Source organism: Bufo bufo, chromosome 6 (assembly GCF_905171765.1).
Source record: "Bufo bufo chromosome 6, aBufBuf1.1, whole genome shotgun sequence".
Taxonomy (NCBI): Eukaryota; Metazoa; Chordata; class Amphibia; order Anura; family Bufonidae; genus Bufo; species Bufo bufo.
In genome coordinates, this window is record NC_053394.1 from 123,909,117 (window position 1) to 123,927,162 (window position 18,046).

General features: G+C 46.3%; 1 protein-coding gene across 3 annotated transcripts; it reads right to left on the reverse strand.

Moving 5' to 3' along the window:
• Window positions 1-1,639: 1,639 nt before the first annotated feature.
• LOC121005360 (serine/arginine-rich splicing factor 4-like) lies at window positions 1,640-16,138 on the reverse strand. 3 transcript variants are annotated; one of them, XM_040438049.1, is made up of 6 exons: window positions 15,921-16,138; window positions 11,061-11,188; window positions 5,272-5,384; window positions 4,419-4,627; window positions 3,610-3,645; window positions 1,640-3,494 (listed from the first exon to the last, which is right to left on the reverse strand). In XM_040438049.1, the coding sequence occupies exons 1-6, from the start codon at window positions 16,049-16,051 to the stop codon at window positions 1,958-1,960; spliced, it is 2,154 nt and encodes a 717-aa protein (XP_040293983.1). In that variant the 5' UTR covers window positions 16,052-16,138; the 3' UTR covers window positions 1,640-1,957. The 3 variants fall into 3 exon arrangements, with proteins under 3 accessions (XP_040293983.1, XP_040293985.1, XP_040293984.1); XM_040438051.1 differs by lacking the exon at window positions 15,921-16,138 and adding an exon at window positions 5,690-5,804 and having other exon boundaries at window positions 11,061-11,100; XM_040438050.1 differs by lacking the exons at window positions 11,061-11,188; window positions 15,921-16,138 and adding an exon at window positions 5,690-6,184.
• Between the last annotated feature and the right edge of the window lie 1,908 nt (window positions 16,139-18,046).

An 18,046-nucleotide genomic window follows, 5' to 3' on the forward strand; every position in this document is an offset into this window, starting at 1 on the left:
ATCAACTCATTTAACAGGTTATTCAGTGTGAAATATGTGCAGTGTAATAAAAAGAGGGAAAAAAAAGCAATGTCAAATTGCAACACAAAAAAAAGATGTAAATTACAAAGCAGTCCGGCAGTAAGTTCAATTTCTCCCGCATAAAACTAGTCCTTTCACAGCCATGTCAATGAAAAAAAAATATATAATATTACGGCTGATTAAACATGGAAAGGTAAAAAACAGATGGTCATTCAGGGGTTAAAGAAATATTTCTAGCCGGAAGAGTACTGCAGCACTGGGAAAACTTCTGTGAAGCCGGATTCACACAGGCAGGTCTGAGCGTCCGGTCTCTGCCTTCTCTATGGTGTGTCTGGCTGTCACTGACAACTCACCGCTCCTGCACCATTTTCAGACAGCTGCAAAGACCTTCTGAAAAGTTCTCGTAGATTTACATGTGGACGCGATGGACATTTGAAGAGGTTGTCCCATCTGAGATATTTAAGGCATATCACTTGCATAGGCCATAAATGTCAGATAGGAACAGATCCCAGAGGTGGGACCCGCTCCTATCTCCAGTACAGGATCCCAAAGTGAAAGGAGAGCACACCGTGCATGCGTGGCATCCTCTTCATTCACTGCTATGGGACTATGGAGAGTGGGCACACATGCACAGCTTGCTCTCCCTTCACATCGGCGGCCCATTTTGGAAACCAAGCATATCTGACCTGTATGGCATATTCTAGAGATATGCCATAAAGTTCCCAGTTGGGATTACACCTTAAAAGACATCTGCAAGTGGTTAAATTGGTTGTCCAGCCGTTAATATTCACAACCTATCCTCAGGATAGGTCATCAATAATTGATTGGCGGGGGTCCGACCCCCGGCCGATCAGCTGTTTGAAGAGGAGACGGCGCTCCATGTGAGTGCCACTTCCCCGTGATTACACTACAAATGTGTCTCCTGAGAAGAAGTGCAGCGCATTGAAGAGGAAGCGGTGCTCACATGGAGTGCTGCCTCCTATTCAACAGGTCATCAATATTAATGTCTGGACAACCCCTTTAAAGCAGGAACAAGATGTAGACTTGTTTAAAAAGTGTTCACTCTTTACAATAGCAAATGTGATTGGAGCAGAAATACAAAACCTAAAGAGAAAGTTTATGAGACCCTGTCTTTTCCTGCCCGTAGCAATCAATCACAGCATAGCTTTCATTTTATGTTCAGCTCTTAAAAATTGAAAGTATTGCTGTGATTGGTACCTATGGGCAATGACAGATTTTCTTTCATTTTCATAAATCTCCCCAGTAGTGTTGGGAAACGGAGGCAGATACCTCATTTCTATAAGGACATCACGGAGTGCACCTTCAACAGCCAGTCAAAAAAGATAGGTGCTAATTTATTTTATTATAATCACCAGCTATTTAAATATGCAGGATGTAATACCATATCTTTCCTCTGCAAAGAAAAACAGCAGACTGTTAGCGGTTCCAGGAGCCGTCATGCAGTGGCTAATATGAGACAACCCCTTTATATTTGGAAAGATGTACTTTTACCACTCAATGAGTGCAATGATGCTTTCTGAAGCAAAAATGCTCTTTATTCAATCTGAAAAACGACTAGGTGGCATTTTACCATCATAAAAAAAAACAAAAACAAAAAAAAAACACAAGAGAACAAAAATGGCACAAAAAAAAAAAAACCAACTACGGTAATTATAAATGATCAAGTGTGCCAGATTTTAGGGTGCCATTCTCAGACATTATTGTCTGGTTTCTGTGGCCATTTTACCACTTAAAAATATCTACCTCATTAAGCAACCAAAATGTTCTGCAAATAAGATCATGCATTCACTGAAAAGTCTTCTTCCAACAAACTTGCTCTGAAAATGAATTATTGGGCAGATGCTTACAGACCATGAGATATATATTAAAATGGTTTAATTTCCAAAATAAATAGAAAACAGACTGCAAAGTAACTTCAAGGCTCTGTAGGGGTGGGTGGTCTGGACTGCGGTTTAGGAGGCGAGTTAATTGATTCAGCGGGAGGCGAGTTAGCCGACTCAGCGGGAGGCGAGTTAGCCGACTCAGCGGGAGGCGAGTTAGCCGACTCAGCGGGAGGCGAGTTAGCCGACTCAGCGGGAGGCGAGTTAGCCGACTCAGCGGGAGGCGAGTTAGCCGATTCAGCGGGAGGCGAGTTAGCCGACTCAGCGGGAGGCGAGTTAGCCGACTCAGCGGGAGGCGAGTTAGCCGACTCAGCGGGAGGAGAGTTAGCCGACTCAGCGGGAGGAGAGTTAGCCGACTCAGCGGGAGGAGAGTTAGCCGACTCAGCGGGAGGCGAGTTTGCCGATTCAGCGGCCGGCGAGTTTGCCGATTCAGCGGGAGGAGAGTTAGCCGACTCAGCGGGAGGAGAGTTAGCCGACTCAGCGGGAGGAGAGTTAGCCGACTCAGCGGGAGGCGAGTTAGCCGACTCAGCGGGAGGCGAGTTTGCCGACTCAGCGGGAGGCGAGTTTGCCGATTCAGCGGCCGGCGAGTTTGCCGATTCAGCGGCCGGCGAGTTTGCCGATTCAGCGGCCGGCGAGTTTGCCGATTCAGCGGCCGGTGAGTTTGCCGATTCAGCCGCTTCTTCTTCTTCATCTACTACTACCGTTTTCTCCTCCAGGACAGTAGCTTCAGCAGGAGGTGGAGAAGATGAAGCAAGGGCACCAGAGTTACCGTCTCTAGTCCCTTTGTCATTGCAAACAATCTCGCCTTCCTCAATTTCCTGATCAGACTCTGTAGTAAATGCTACAGTGTCCTCACTTTTGCCTTTGTTAGCCTCTTTACTGCTGCTTCTATCCTCCCGGCTACGTTTCAAATTTCTCTCCCGACTTGGACTGCGGCTTCTCCTGCCGTTCCTTCTGCTTCTTTCTTTGCTGCGACTCCTGTCTCGCTTTCTTTTCCTTTCTTCTCTGCTGCGACTTCTGCTTCTCTCCTTGCTGCGACTGTATCTTTCTTTGCTGCGGCTTCTGTCCCTTCTCTTTCTATCCCTGGTCCTACTTCTCTCTCTCCTGTCCCTGCTTCTGTTCCTATCTCTCCGCTTACTATCCCTCCTTTCCTTGCTGTGGCTTCTATCTCTATCATTGCTTCGGCTTCTTTCCTTTTCATCAGCATGCTTTATTGGACTTTTTTCTTGACTCCCATTCTTTTCTTCTCTCTCCTTACTAGGACTTCGTTCTTTACTTCTGCTGTCCCTCACCTTGCTCCGGCTCCGACTTGCGCTCTTATGCTCTCTACTAGGGCTTCGGCTACCTCCATTCTTTCGTGATTTGCTAAGACTCCTGCTTCTCTCTTTACTGTTACTACGGCTTCTTCCTCTCCTACTTTTGCTTACACTTCTGCTGCGACTTTTGCTCCTGCTCCTTTCCCTACTTCGACTTTTACTGTCCCTTCTACCCTTGCTTAAACTTCTGCTATCTCTCCTGTCTCTACTGCGACTCCTGCTTCTTCGGTCTCGACGTCTGCTCCTGCTTCGAGATCTGTAAAGGTTTTGAAGAAAGAAAGAAAAAAAAAAGAAAGGAGGTATGATAAGCATAGGGAACATCACCTTTTTTATTCTTAAAGTCAATGATACAATTTTGCCGTTTCACTTACCTAGATTTAGAGCGGCTGCTCCTCCATGATCGAGATCTGAAATTGGCATGAGAAATTTTAATTCCAAGTAAATAAAGTACCACAAAATCAAAAAAGGGAAACTGTTCTAGTGATTAGATATATGAATGTATCATGTTTTGGGAGTGCACTGCCATAGGTCCCTTTTGGAATATAGTGCTAGATATTATTTTTCATGTGTTCAGGATCAGACTTCCAGTAGAACCTTTGATATGTGTATTGGGCTTGTTACAAGACGAATTCACAACAGATCTCAATATAGGCATTAGTAGAACATTGTATCAAGCCAGGAAATTAATAGCCAAATACTGGATAAGCACTACAGTACCAACTAAGGAGGAATTTATTGCTCGTATGAATGTGATAATTGGGCATGAAAGGGGGGTGTACTTTAAAAGAGGTGTGAGTAAGAAGTTTGAATCTATATGGGGACCGTGGTTGAGTACGCCAGGACTGCCCACTGGACGTCTTCTATCCTTGCAATTAGGATGGATGCCTAGAATAAGATGAAGTGAAACATGATAACGGGACGGTACGGATGATCGGGTTATGGTAGAAACAGAGGTAGATGTTTCTCAGGATTTGTGGAGGAGAAAACTGAGCTGACATTGTGGTGTGGGGTTTACCCTTCTGGGTATTATTGTGCCTAAGTTGGGCACTCATCTGTTTATATCAATGTGTATTTGATGTACGCTTATCTATACAAAAGGGAAAAATGTTATAATAAAAACTACTTGATTCAAAGATATATGAATGTATGGCCATATAGGAAGCTGATTTTTCATTTTTACCTTGAACGGCTGCGAGAAGAGGAGCGTCTAGTCCCAGATGAAGCCCTATCCTCCACAAGACGAATCTTTCGGCCGTTCACCTCTTTACCATCCAGTCTTTCTAGTGCTCTCTTCATGTCTGAATATGAACGGAATTCTATGACTCCTTCATTAGGTCGGCGATGATGAGCATCAGCATAAGTGACCTCCCCAGCCTGCCGCATAAAGTCCTTTATAAAAAAAAAAAAAAAAAAAAAAAAGATGGGGCGGTGAAAAAGAGGTGAACAATTTTACAATTTTCCTTTTCCTATTTTAAGATTGCACCCCTCTCAGCTACAGGGGACTTGGAAAACCCCTTCCGAAACTTTGACGCACACGTATGTCACAAGCAGGAGCTACAGTATTTGCTGCAAGCCATGACTCTGCTCACAAGATGCTAGCTGATGACATTCAGTGCACAAGTCAGTAAAGAAATACCATGGACATAGGCAATCAATATAAAAAGCACCAGAAAACCTGTTTCAGTTACAAAAAAATCCACATAAAGACAGTGCCAAACCTCCCCGTTCCAGCACAACTGCTGCTATACTCTGCACCACTGTGGCGAAGACATGTCCGTATACTGCATGTTATCGTTGCAGCCAATCATTGGCCTCAGCAGTATACTGGCACTTCACCACTGCTGTCAGAAAAGCAAGGCCCAGCGCAGAAGATGGAGTGTCCAAGGTGTAACTGATGGAAGCTACAAATGAGGGACCCCCGATTATTAGCTCAGAATGGGCACTCAACCACTCGCCCTAAGTAAGCATCAGATGCTGAGTAGCATCCATTAGAATTTTAATTTGCATGCTCTTCTGCCATAAAAAAAGCCTACCTTTAAGTCTTGCCAACTGCACCTCGTAGATAAGTTCTCCACTCTCAGACGATACATTGTACGAACTGGAGGTCCAAACCTGTCACTGCCACTTCTGCGGTAGCTATAGCCACCTGGGACACAGGGACAGAGAAGAGGGATCAGAGGTGGCAGCGGTATGAATGAATATAACAAAGGCACACTTCTGTCCCACATATAAACCAAGACATTACATCTCGGACAACTATCAGATATGCTGAACAAGTTACACATTTTCTATCCAACCCTCCCTCAGTTTTGGCATTTCTTATTCTTTAAGCCAGTATCACCATGATGCCCTACCCGGGCACTCTTGTTTCGTCTACTAGCTGTCTATACATGCCACCCTCCCCTAAACAAGTTTCCATCAAAATGTACATGCACCCCAAAAGTCACTTACCTTATAGTAAAGGGCTCGCCTTTGCCGCCCACGCTCATCAGCCTCGGCCCCCCGCCGGCTGGTAAACCCAACGCGCTCACCCACGTACGCGCCCCCCCGTGGCACCTCCTCGGATCTCACGAGAAGAAGAGAGAGGCGGGGGAAGGAAGAGGCTGCATAGTCAATATCACTCGGAGACAGACCCAGCGTCAGCCCCATGCTAGCCTCTGCATAACCTCCTAGCGGCAGTCTTATAAAATGGTGACTGAATTATTCCCCACATATCCAAGGCCATTTTTAAAATTCAATACTCAATAGTTAGCAGCAATAGGTCAAAGGCAAAAAAAAGGTGGGTTTTGAAATATCCAAAGTTGTAAGTAACATGCAAAAAAGGGAAATAGAAAGTCTATTCTACAATAATCAAGTTATTTTGGTGAAGCAAAATATTCATCATAATTGTAAATGGAAAAAAAAAAAAAAAAAAAAGGAATTTTGAGTATTAGGCTACTTTCACACTAGCGGCATGGACCTCCGGTAAACTGTTCAGTCGGGTGAACAGCCTGTCGGATCCGTCCTGCCGCTAGTGAACGTGTGCCCCCAGACTGCCGCTCCGTCCCCATTGACTATAATGGGGGCTGAGTTTCGGCGCAGGCACGGCGAGAGGCTGCCGGAATAAAACTACGACATGTCCGACATTTATTCCGGCAGCCTCTTGCCGTGCCCCCGCCCCAATTATAGTCAATAGGGATGGAGCGTCAGTTCGGATCCGGCAGGCTGTTCACCTGATGGAACAGCCTATCGGAGGTCCGTGCAGCTAGTGTGAAAGTAGCCTTAGTTTTGCAAAGAGGTATTGCCAAGGGACAGAGAATCATCCCGCTAGCGCCACCTTGTGAGTCAAAGTCCAACTTAACAAGTCTTGGGACATTACTTGATGGTTCTCTTTTTTTTTTTATTGGATACCTCTGGTCTCCAAGGAAAGCCAATAGCCTGCTTAAGGGTCCATTCACACATCCGTAGTGTATTATATGTCATATTATATATAGATACATTTTAGAAGGTTCTGATCCCCACAGTCACAGACTGTGGGGATCAGAACCTTTCAGCCGGCATTAGGATCCTGCGATTGGCTAGTCTGTACAGACTAGTCAATCAGAGCGATCAGCCCGGGACCGCCCTCATTGTAGCCGGGAGATCAGACATGCTCTTACTAGGCTCCCCACTCCGAACTCTGACAGGAATAAGCTGCTTGTACTGATAGAACAAGCAGCGGATTCCTGTCAGAGATGGATTAGGGAGCGCACAAGTGGCAGGGGAAGACTGTACATGCGCTGCTCTTAGGCAGATTAGGAGAGCAGCACATGTTCAGTTACAATAAAGGCATGGACAAGCTTTCTCTAAAGCTCCATGTCGCGTGCAGCCATGGACAAACTGGCTGCACGGCAGAGCGGGGCTCAGGGGGCATGGCTTACTATAAAAAGATTAGCAGACATTTTTTAAATAAAGTATATTTGGAAGCTCATTTCTACCCTGCCTCCAACAATGTTGTGTAAAGTACTGATATAGTGGCCAACCCCTTTAATTTTGGTTGGCAACCAACTGTACAATGAATAAGTGCACTTCCCTTAAAGATATGGCAGGGGGATGAGCAGGCTGTGTACTATTCTTTCACTTATCACAATTTAAAGAGTAGGGAAATGTCAGGGCCCCAAAATTATCTTTCACATTTACCAATGTGCTGGAAAGACGTAAGGGTACTTTCACACTTGCGGCAGGACGGATCCGACAGGCCACCACCATGTCTGATCCGCCCTTCCGTTATTTCGCCGTACCGCCGCTCCGTCCCCATTGACTATAATGGGGACAGGGGCGGAGCTCCGGCGCAGCACGGCGAAAGCCGCCGGACTAAAAAGTCCTGCATGTCCGACTTTTTAGTCCGACAGCATTCGCCGTGCTGCGCCGGAGCTCCGCCTCCATTATAGTCAATGGGGACGGAGCGGCGGTCCGGCGAAATAGCGGAAGGATGGATCCGACATGGTGAACAGCCTGTTGGATCCGTCCTGCCGCAAGTGTGAAAGTACCCTAAAACAGGCCCAAAAATGGTTACAACTCCCCATAAACAAGCATGGTTGGAACAGCCAAGTGTGCAAGTTTATTGCTGGGCAGCAGGCTTTGATGAATTGCCAGGTGGCCCCCATACATAGTATGTTGTTGGAGGGTTCACTGACAATTATCTGCATCTTAAAAATTTTAATTTTTGCTGGGCTTACTATTTTAGTCAGGCAGTTAAGAGGGTTTTCAAAGACTTATATACTGATGACCTATCCTCTGGATCGGTCATCAGTATCTGATTGGTGAGGGTCCAGCATCTGGGACCCATACAGATCAGCTATATGAGAAGGCCCTAGTGCTCCTGTGAGTGAGCTGAGAGAAGACCACAACGAAGCACACTGCTGTACAGTGTATAGCACTCAGCCCGATTCACTTCAATGGGGATGAGCAACGTCATGGTCATGTCACAGATGAACAGGGAAAGCTGAGAGAAGGCTGTAGCGCTACCGCCTTCTCAAACACCCCCACTGATCAGATACTGATGACCTATCCAGAGGACGGGTCATCAGTATACAAGTCTCGGAAAAGTCTCCAGGACACATGATAAAACAAAAGAAGTACACTCACAAACCAAAAAAAAACATGCAGGGCATGGTGGGAATCGTAGTTTTACAACAGCTGGAGAGCCGCAGGCTAGCCATCCCTGCTGTAGAACCTCACACAGGTTGATGAAGCTGTGGGCCCTGCTGGTCCATAAATGCTCGATTGGTGGTAAATCTGGTGACCAGGCAAGCCAAGTAAGTTTTGCAATCTGGCAGAGAGATTCCTGGGAAACCTTGCCGTCGGTGGGCAAGGATTATTCTACAAAAAATGCCAACTGAAAGCCCTGCCACGAGAGGCAACATGTGGACTCAGGATGTCTTGGAGGAGGATTCTGGGAGTGGTAGTTTCCAAACAGCTGGCGTGCCGGTGGTTGCTGATCCCTGTGCTATAGTGCCCCCTACATCATATGCGATGTCTCCCCAGCAGTTGGGGCAGTGTGTCGCTGCACAGCAAAGGACGGACTGAAGCACTAAGAGGCCTCCATACTCGAACCCAGCAGTCATTGGATCCCAAACAGAACCTGGATTCTTCGCTATAAGTGACATGACTCCAGTCTGTAGTAGCCAGACTTATTGCTCACGACAGCACAGAAAACAAAGGCGATGGTGGCTGGTTGTCAATGGCAGGACACTATCTCCTTCTGCTAAGCACCTGGACGGTCTGGGCAAAGACAGGGGTGTGTAAAAGGTGCCACACGTGTCTGGACGGTGGACAACTAAATTGTGGGAGCTACTCATGCTTGCTGGCAGATCAAATGACTATTTGAATTGTGTACATGTTTTCACATAACTACTGCCCTTAACACCTGTGCACACAGTGCAGTTCTGCCATGCATTTAGGATGCAGTTTTTAATTTAGCCAGTTTAGCAGCCTCGTTAAACCCTGGTGTTCTGCATAGTGGGAAAGATTTCATTAATTTGAGCTAGCTACAATAAAAAACGCATCCTGAATGCATGTCAGAACTGCACTGTGTGCCAACAAAATGTCTGAGTGCGTTGTAGAGGCATGTCTAGCAGTCAGTGACCTCTCACCAAGAGGTACACTACCCAGAAGCAGCCTCTGCAAGACTTCTTATAGGGGAGTGGAGGAAGCACTTTTCCGTTCTCTTGTGGCAAGACAACACTTGTACTCATTCACATATCTGACCGAGATAGTTTTGGAGCAATCTGACATTAATCTGGGTGTGTTATTTTATTTATTTTTTTGTCAATGAGTGTATTATTCTCCTAAAAAATTCCCTGCCCCCTCGAGACCACTGCCCCCTGATTGTCTGCACTGGTCATACATGTCCAGTCACATCGCTTTTAATGCAGAGCCTCAGAGACTGGCAGGGGATTTTCCAGGAGAGTCATTTTATCACATGCCCTGCCCTTTCTGCCAGATTATAATGTCCCGTGCCATCCATTTAAGTAATAGGCAGGGACTAGAATCATAAATTCACACTAATATACCACAGGGCTAAAATACAGAAGCTGGAAAAAAATAAAAATAAAAGAGGATATGTATTGCTACCAAAAACTTCCAATCCCTAACTCAGGCTACGCATGTTCGGTGCAGATCTGCACGCCAGGAAAATACACAACATACTGCAATTACAGCCACATCTCATCCACACCGAAATTGAGCTGTGGTGTGGATTTATAATAATTTTTTGGGGATTTCGCCACTTTCTATGTAGAGGGATAAAATATAGAGGAAGAACGGCATGCTATTCATGTGTAGCTTGCTGGCTAAAAACGCAGAAAAAAAAAAATAATAATAAAAAATCCAATCTGACGGCTCATGTACACGGCCTTGCCTTTTTTAAAGGGAACCTGTCACCCGGATTTTGTGCATAGAGCTGAGGACATGGGTTGCTAGATCGCCGCTAGCACATCCGCAATACCCAGTCCCCATAGCTCTGTGTGCTTTTATTGTGTAAAAAACCCGATTTGATACATATGCAAATAAACATAAAAGAGTCATATCTTACTTGTGTGACCAGATAAGAGTCATATTTTCAAGCTCTGACTCATCTCAGGTTAATTTGCATATGTATCAAATCGGGTTTTCTACACAATAAAAGCGCACAGAGCTATGGGGACTGAGTATTGCGGATGTGCTAGCGGCCATCTAGCAGCTCATGTCCTCAGCTCTTTACCCAAAATCCCAGTGACAGGTTCCCTTTAAGGTCTGCAAATTGTGGATCCGCAAAACATGGATACCAGCCGCATGCATTCCACATTTTGGGGAACGAAAAGGCCAATCCCTAAGAGAACAGCCCTATCCTTGTCCGTAACGCTGACAATTAATAGGACATGTTCTATTTGTTTATGGAACGGCCATGCGGACATACGGAAACGGAATGTACACTGAGTAATTTCCGAGTTTTTTTGCAGCCCCCCCATCAAGTGAATGGTTCTGCATACAGGCTGCATGAGCCCTTCAAGAGAATTTGTCGTGGTACAGGTGGCCTATGCTGTGCCTTACTTACAATACAACAGCCAGCAGGCGTCCTGTACGAAGGTCCACTCTGGAAGCTGATAGCAGCATGTGCGTCATGAGGAGCGCCAAGGGCATGGTGGTAATTTGCAAACAGTGTATAACTATGAATGGCCCCTGGTCTGCTGGAGGTCCAGGGCACAGAGTGGTGGCGCCCACAAGCACTGTCTAATAGACATCATAGTTTAGAGAAATCCTGACAGATCCTTAACAGTCTCCCAAAAGCAACAATTCAGGCGGCTTCCCTTTATATACTTACTGCGCAAATCTCTCCTTGGTGCCCGAGCATGTTCCACAATGATGCGCTCACCACAGAGGTCTCTCCCGTTCATTTCATACACGGCATCATCGGCATCGCGAAGATCTTCAAATTCCACAAATCCGTAGCTTAAAGAGAAACACAGCGTTACATTTTATATTTAGTAGAGCGCCTGCCCGCCAGGAGCTTCATGTGACCCGAACTACTGGCAGAACGGAAGAGTCACAGGGACGCCTCCGCTTCGGGCCCGCTAGAGTTCTCTCTATACGCAAAACGGGATAACCCTTGCCATCACCCACTTAGATGCCTGAAAAGTCATTAGGAATGGGTACATTTCACACAGGGCCGTCCTAATGAGAACAAGAAAGCTTCCACACACCGGGCACAGCGGTTCTGAGAGAGAATTGCAGCATGTATTATTCTGGTGTGATTTTCACATTAGACTCACTCGGCAGAACTTTCACACTTGCGCTATTCTTTTCCGGTATTAGGTTCTGTCACAGGGGCTTAATACCGGAAGAAAACGCTTCCATTTTATCCCCATGTATTCTGAATGGAGAGCAATCCGTTCAGTATGCATCAGGATGTCTTCAGTTCAGTCCCTTTATGGCATTTGGCCGGAGAGAATACCGCAGCATGCTGTGGGATTTTCTCCGGCCAAAATTCCGGAACACTTGCCAGAATGCCGGATCCAGCATTTATTCCCATTGAAATGCATTAATGCCAGATACGGTACCCAGTGTTCTGGAAAAACAGATCTGGTTTCCCGGTCTGCGCAGACCTTAAAAAATTATATCTGTAAAGAATAAATCAAGGCAACTGGACTTACTGTAGATTTCTTGAAAACGTTTCACTCATTCTTCCAACGAGCTTTCTCAATTCTGAGTGACTGTACAAGAATTCTCTGGGAATAAATCTTGACCAGAGGTTTTGGCTCTTCTATGCTGAGCCATAGGCTGATGTAGTTGTTTTGTTTCGCCGATATACAGTTCTGAGCATTCCTCATTGCACTGGACTGCGTACACAATGTTGTCCATTTTGTGTTTAGGCGTTGGGTCTTTGGGGTGAACCAGTTGTTGCCTCAGTGTGTTGCTGGGTTTAAAGCAGACAGGGATGTGATGTTTATTAAAAATCCTTTTGAGTTTCTCAGACACCCCAGCTACATATGGGATAACCATATTCTTGCGTCTGTCATGCTTCTCGCCCTCACTGGTAGTCTTGGTGCTCTTTCTTCTACTTCCTTCTGTTTTGACAAAGGCCCAAACTGGATACCCACAAGTTTAGGTTTAAGTGCCCCTCTGAGGCGTTTGAATTCCTTCGCCTTGTCCTCTGTGCTGGTGGGGATTTTCTCTTGACACCTTTTTCTGGGAGGTCATTATCACCTACTGACTCCAATTAGGATAAGGGAATCAACACCTTTGACCCCATGCTGGAGATAATGACCTCTGACCGCATGCTGGGTATAATTACCAGATGTTGATTCAGTTACATATTTATTCCCAGAGAATTCTTGTACAGTCACTCAGAATTGAGAAAGCTCGTTGGAAGAACGAGTGAAACATTTTCAAGAAATCTACAGTAAGTCCAGTTGCCTTGATTTATTCTTTACAGATATACCATGACCTGGATAAATGAGAACCTTCACAGACTTAAAAAAAATGAGAAAATAAATAAATACCGGATCTTCAATGAGAGACGGATCCAGAATTTCAATGCATTTGTCAGACGGATCCGCTTTCTGTATACTAATGATATCCGTTTGCATACGGATTTCCAGATCCGACAGGCAGTTCTGGCAACGGAACTGCCTGCCGGATCCTCACAATGCAAGTGTGAAAGTACCCTTAAAGGGGTTGTTTCACTTCAGCAAATCGCATTTATTATGTAGAGAAGGTTAATACAAGGCACTTAAAGGGTTTCTATCACTTCGTATGACATAATTAGCTGTCAGACACCAGCGATCTGCTAGTGTCTGCTCTGGCCAACCATCCTACTATAATCACTTGTGGGGCAGCGGTTTTGCTAAAAAACTAACTTTTATAAATATGCTAATGAGCCTCTAGGTGCTATGTGGGCGTCATTAGCACCTAGAGGCTCCGTCTACCTTCATACACAGCCGCGCATGCGCATTGAATGTCTGACCGCTCCGAGCTGAGATCTCAAATGCGCCGAATACAGCCGCGCACGGCGCATGCGCGAGAACTCGTCCGCTGCGTCACACGGAGGAGGACATGGGCGGGCTGGAGGGACGCGCTGGGCGGCGGCTGTGTATGAAGGTAGACGGAGCCTCTAGGTGCTAATGACGCCCACATAGCACCTAGAGGCTCATTAGCATATTTATAAAAGTTAGTTTTTTAGCAAAACCGCTGCCCCACAAGTGATTATAGTAGGATGGTTGGCCAGAGCAGACACTAGCAGATCGCTAGTGTCTGACAGCTAATTATGTCATACGAAGTGATAGAAACCCTTTAACTAATGTATTGTGATTGTTCATATTGCTTCCTTTACTGGCTGGATTCATTTTTCCATTACATTATACACTGCTCGTTTCCACGGTTACGACCACCCTACAATCCATCAGTGGTGGCCGTGCTTGCACACTATAGAAAAAAGTGCTGGCCTATTCACGCTCCCGCAATCTTGGCCACCAGAGAGGCCAGCACTTTTTCTAAAGTGTGCAAGCACGACCACCACTGATGGATTGCAGGTCGTAACCGTGGAAACGAGCAGTGTATAATGTGAGGGAAAAATAAATCCAGCCAGTAAAGGACACAATATGGAGAATCACAATACATTAGTAAGTGCCTTGTATTCACTTTGTCTACATGATAAATGCCACTTGAAGCGCCACAACCCCTTTAAAGGGGGTTTCCGGGATCTTAATACTGAAGGCCTAACCTCAGGATCGGTCATCAATATCAGATTCACTGGGGTCCAACACCCGCAGCGATCAGCTGTTTGAAGAGAAGGCCACGCTCCGTGTGAGTGCAGCCTTCCTTTATTATTTACCTGCTCTCCATCGACAGCACAGAGTCGGTGTAATTACAAGCCGCACCATTCACTTCTATGGGACGTCTCCTTCCTATTCACGTGTACACTACAGTCCCATAGAAGTGAATGTTGGTCAATATTAAAATCCCAGAAAACCCCTTAGTGATCACCCATACAACTTTTCACTGCGGTCACTAAGGGGCCTTAGGCTGGGGCGACGTTTTCGTTTTTTTTACGGCGGCCCAGTCTAAGCACTGCACGGGAGAGCCGATCTGGGCTGTTTAACACTTTACATGCAGTGGGCGCCATTGCCCACAGCATTTAAAGTGCTTACAGAGGGAGCGGACTCCCTTCGGCACCCCGCAAATGTGATTGCGGGGTGCCCATGTGTGTAAAGGCTGCCTGGGGTCTGATGTAGGCCCCAGAACAGCCTTGAGTAATTCCCAACAGCCTGCGGGTCTATGTTAGAATAGCACTGACATTAAAATGCAATGCACTCTAGGGATAATGCATTGCATTTTAAAAGCAATCAAAAAGCTGCCTGTTATAGTCCCCTTGTGGGACTTTTAAGTGGTATAAAAAGTTTAAAAAAATAAAACTCATTTATCCAATTTAAAAAATCCCATAAAAAAAACTCTCCATTGAAAATACGCTTTTCAAGGACAAAAATAAATCGTCCCCATGTTTGGTATTGCCGCATCCGTAACGACTGGGACTTCATAAATATCATGTAAATTATCACCGACAGTGAACACAGTAAAAATAATGACAGAATTCCTAATTTATTCTTAGTTGCGTAATAACAAGCAATCAAAAAGCGCCATTTACTCCAAAATGACACCAATTAACAATACAAGTCGTCCCTCACAAAACTCCATAGAAAGAGAAATAAAAGTTATGGGTCCTGTGAAACGGCAATGCAAAAAAGAAAATAAAAATTTTTTGTAATACTTAAAAAAAAAAAAAATGTATTTGGTATCACTGTAATTGTAGTGACCCAGAGAATATTGATATTATTTATACAAAAAAATGAACGCCGTCAAATTTTGGCAGTATTGCTGTTTTTCCCATTTCTCTTGCAGAAAGAGTTAATAAAAGTTGTGTGTACTCCAAAATGGCGCCATTAAAAACTACTAATTGCTTCGCAAAAAACAAGCCCTCAAAGCTATGCAGACTGAAAAATAAAAAAGGTATATCTCTTGGAACGTGACGATAAAAAAAAAGGTTAAACGCTTGGTCAGTAAGGCCCAAAACAGGCTGCGATTCTCTCAGAACCGCCGTGTTTTACCGTGAAACGACCATGAAGTGTAAATTGACTTCTAGGAACAAAAATTAAAGGGGAATACTGGCTATAAAATGCAAAGGGGCTTTTTGGGAGTTCAATATGGATCCTCAATATCTGCTCAGTGGGGGGTCTGACACCAGGGACCCCACCGATCTGCTATTGGGAGAGGTTGCAGGGCTTGAACAGGACTGAGCTGCCCCCGATGAACCGTGATGTCAATGGCCTAGGAAGAGCCCACAGCCCGGCTGATCAGCGGGGGTCCCGGGAGAAACCACTGTAGCCTATGGGCTGCACACCACACATGGACAATGCAGAACATCGCCTTAGTGAACTGCTGGGTCATCAGCAGGTGTGTAGGGGAGGCCTTACTTGTGTCTGGAGACAGGTGGCGCCAGGCAGCCGCTTATCTCGCACTCAATACTGCAGCGGGCAGTCATGGAGGCACGTGTGTGTGTGTATGCTCCATGCGGTCCGCCCCGCCGGTCACCAGGCAGCACGGCGCGTGGAAGACCCGGTAACGATCGGACGAACCCTATCGGAGGCAGAGACGCCACCAATGTCTCCCGGAATGCTCGAGCACTCACCCCTTCTTCAGGTCCACCTCCACGATCTTGCCGAAGCCCTTGAAGAAGCGCTCCACATCCCTCTCCCGGACCCGATGGCTGAGCCCTCCAATGTACACCCTCGGTAACACCGCCGACGACGACCGCGACATGTTGCACGGTGGTTAGAAAACTGCGCCACACACAACGTCGGCTCCCAAAAGCAAACACCAAAGCGCGGGCTCGGAACCGGAAGTGCAAATGAGGGCAGGTGACGCAGTGCGTGGAATAACGAAGCTACGTGATGGCGTATTTCCGGGAGGGCACGTGTGGGCGGAGCGTATGAAAGAGTGTCCATGTCAGGATAGACCGGCCACTGTAGTGCTGTGTAGGAGGACTAAATGTCCCAGCATGCTTTACACTCCCCTCTTGTGCCTGGAATGTATCAGAGTCCTAAGAGAGATCCCTGAGGTGCAGTGTCCAGCTGTCACACCAGCGTGACGGATTAGGTCCGGGTGCGTTCAGTGAAATTCGCACCATTTTCCAAGCAAGTTCAGTTAGTTTTCTCTGTGATTGCGTTCAGTTCAGTTTTTTCTGCGCGGGCGCAATGCGTTTTGATGCGTTTTTCACACGCGTGATAAAAAACGAAAGGTTTACAAACAAATCTCTTAGCAACCATCAGTGAGAAACGCATTGCATCCGCACTTGCTTCCGGATACAATGCGTTTTTTACTGAAGCCCCATTCATTTCTATGGGGCCAGGGCTGCGTGAAAGACAGAATATAGAACATGCTGCGATTTTCACGCAGACCTCTTTTTTTTAGGGACATTCCCCATTTTGGACCCCAGTCCCTCTGACCATCTTTTCTCCTTAAAGGGGTATTAATTTCCATCTCAGACAATCGCTAGGATATGCCCCCATTGTCTGATAGGTGAAGGTCCCACCTCTGGAAGGGGGAAGGTGGTGGCCGGACCCAGGGTCCTTCAAGCGCTCTCCCCATAGTAGTGAATGGGAGCACACTGCCCTTCGCTCCCATTAATTTTTATGGGCCCCGACGGAAATAGTCGAGCCAGCGCTTGGCTATTTTCGGCATCCCCATAGAAATTAATAGAGGGCACCCTCCACAACTTTTGCGGCTCCGTTCTCGGTGTAGGTGTGGGTCCCAGAGGTGGGAGCTGCACCTATCAGACAATGGGGGAATATTCTAGCAATATGCCCCCATTGTCTGAGATGGGAAAACCCTGTTAAGATGTCATACAGTCCATGATGTCATAAAGTGCATGTGATGCCTCACAATATGATGTTGAACTGTTGGGACCTTGTGCCAAGAAGACGTTCTTACTAGTCACTCAACAAGGGGTGGACTTGTGCCCTTGGAAAAAAAAAAAGAGAGAAGTACCATAGTGCAGCACCGAATACCGCCCCAGCAGAACCAAATACCACAGAGCAGCTCAAAATACACTGCAGTATTCAATTGTATCTCCATCCTAGAGACAGTTGAATTCAGGAGGGGCACCTGCGGCCACCTGCCAGGTGTACAAGTACCTGATGGGTCTAGCATTGATTAATGATGAAAGCATTAAATCGTCATGTACCTGTCGTTGGCAATGAGGAGGAGACAGGGGAGGATTTGGCATTTCTGGACCCCAAGCAAAGTTACATCACGCTGCTGAGATCTGCTCAGTCTCATCGCTAAGTTCCACCCCCGCTGACCAGTGCCCAATTCTCAGCTTACCAGTGCAGTCGGCCCTTATGGTACTGCTCTACCGCTGGGAAGGGCCGTAGCTGAACTGGTTGCACAGGCAGTATTTCTGCACCTTTAGTTGTTTTTTCAGCCAACTGCTTATGCCCAACAGGGGGCCCCCCTATCTCTGGGGTCCCAAGCATTTGCTTGGTTTGCATGGTGGTAAAGTCCACCACTGATGGAAGATACACTATTTTGTGTATCTACCATAGAATTGTATGAAGTGGCAGCATACATGCTTGGTCAGTGGTCACCTCTCCAAAAAAACTCCCCTCTCCACCATTGCCCAGGAGAGTAGGACTGGAGGTCCTCTCGGTGTGGATCCCGGTGGTAGAATTTTTACAGGCTGTACTACACCGCCTATGTTCAGGCAGTGCGATAACACATCCATCGGTGCTCGTTTGCACTGGCCTGATTGCACAC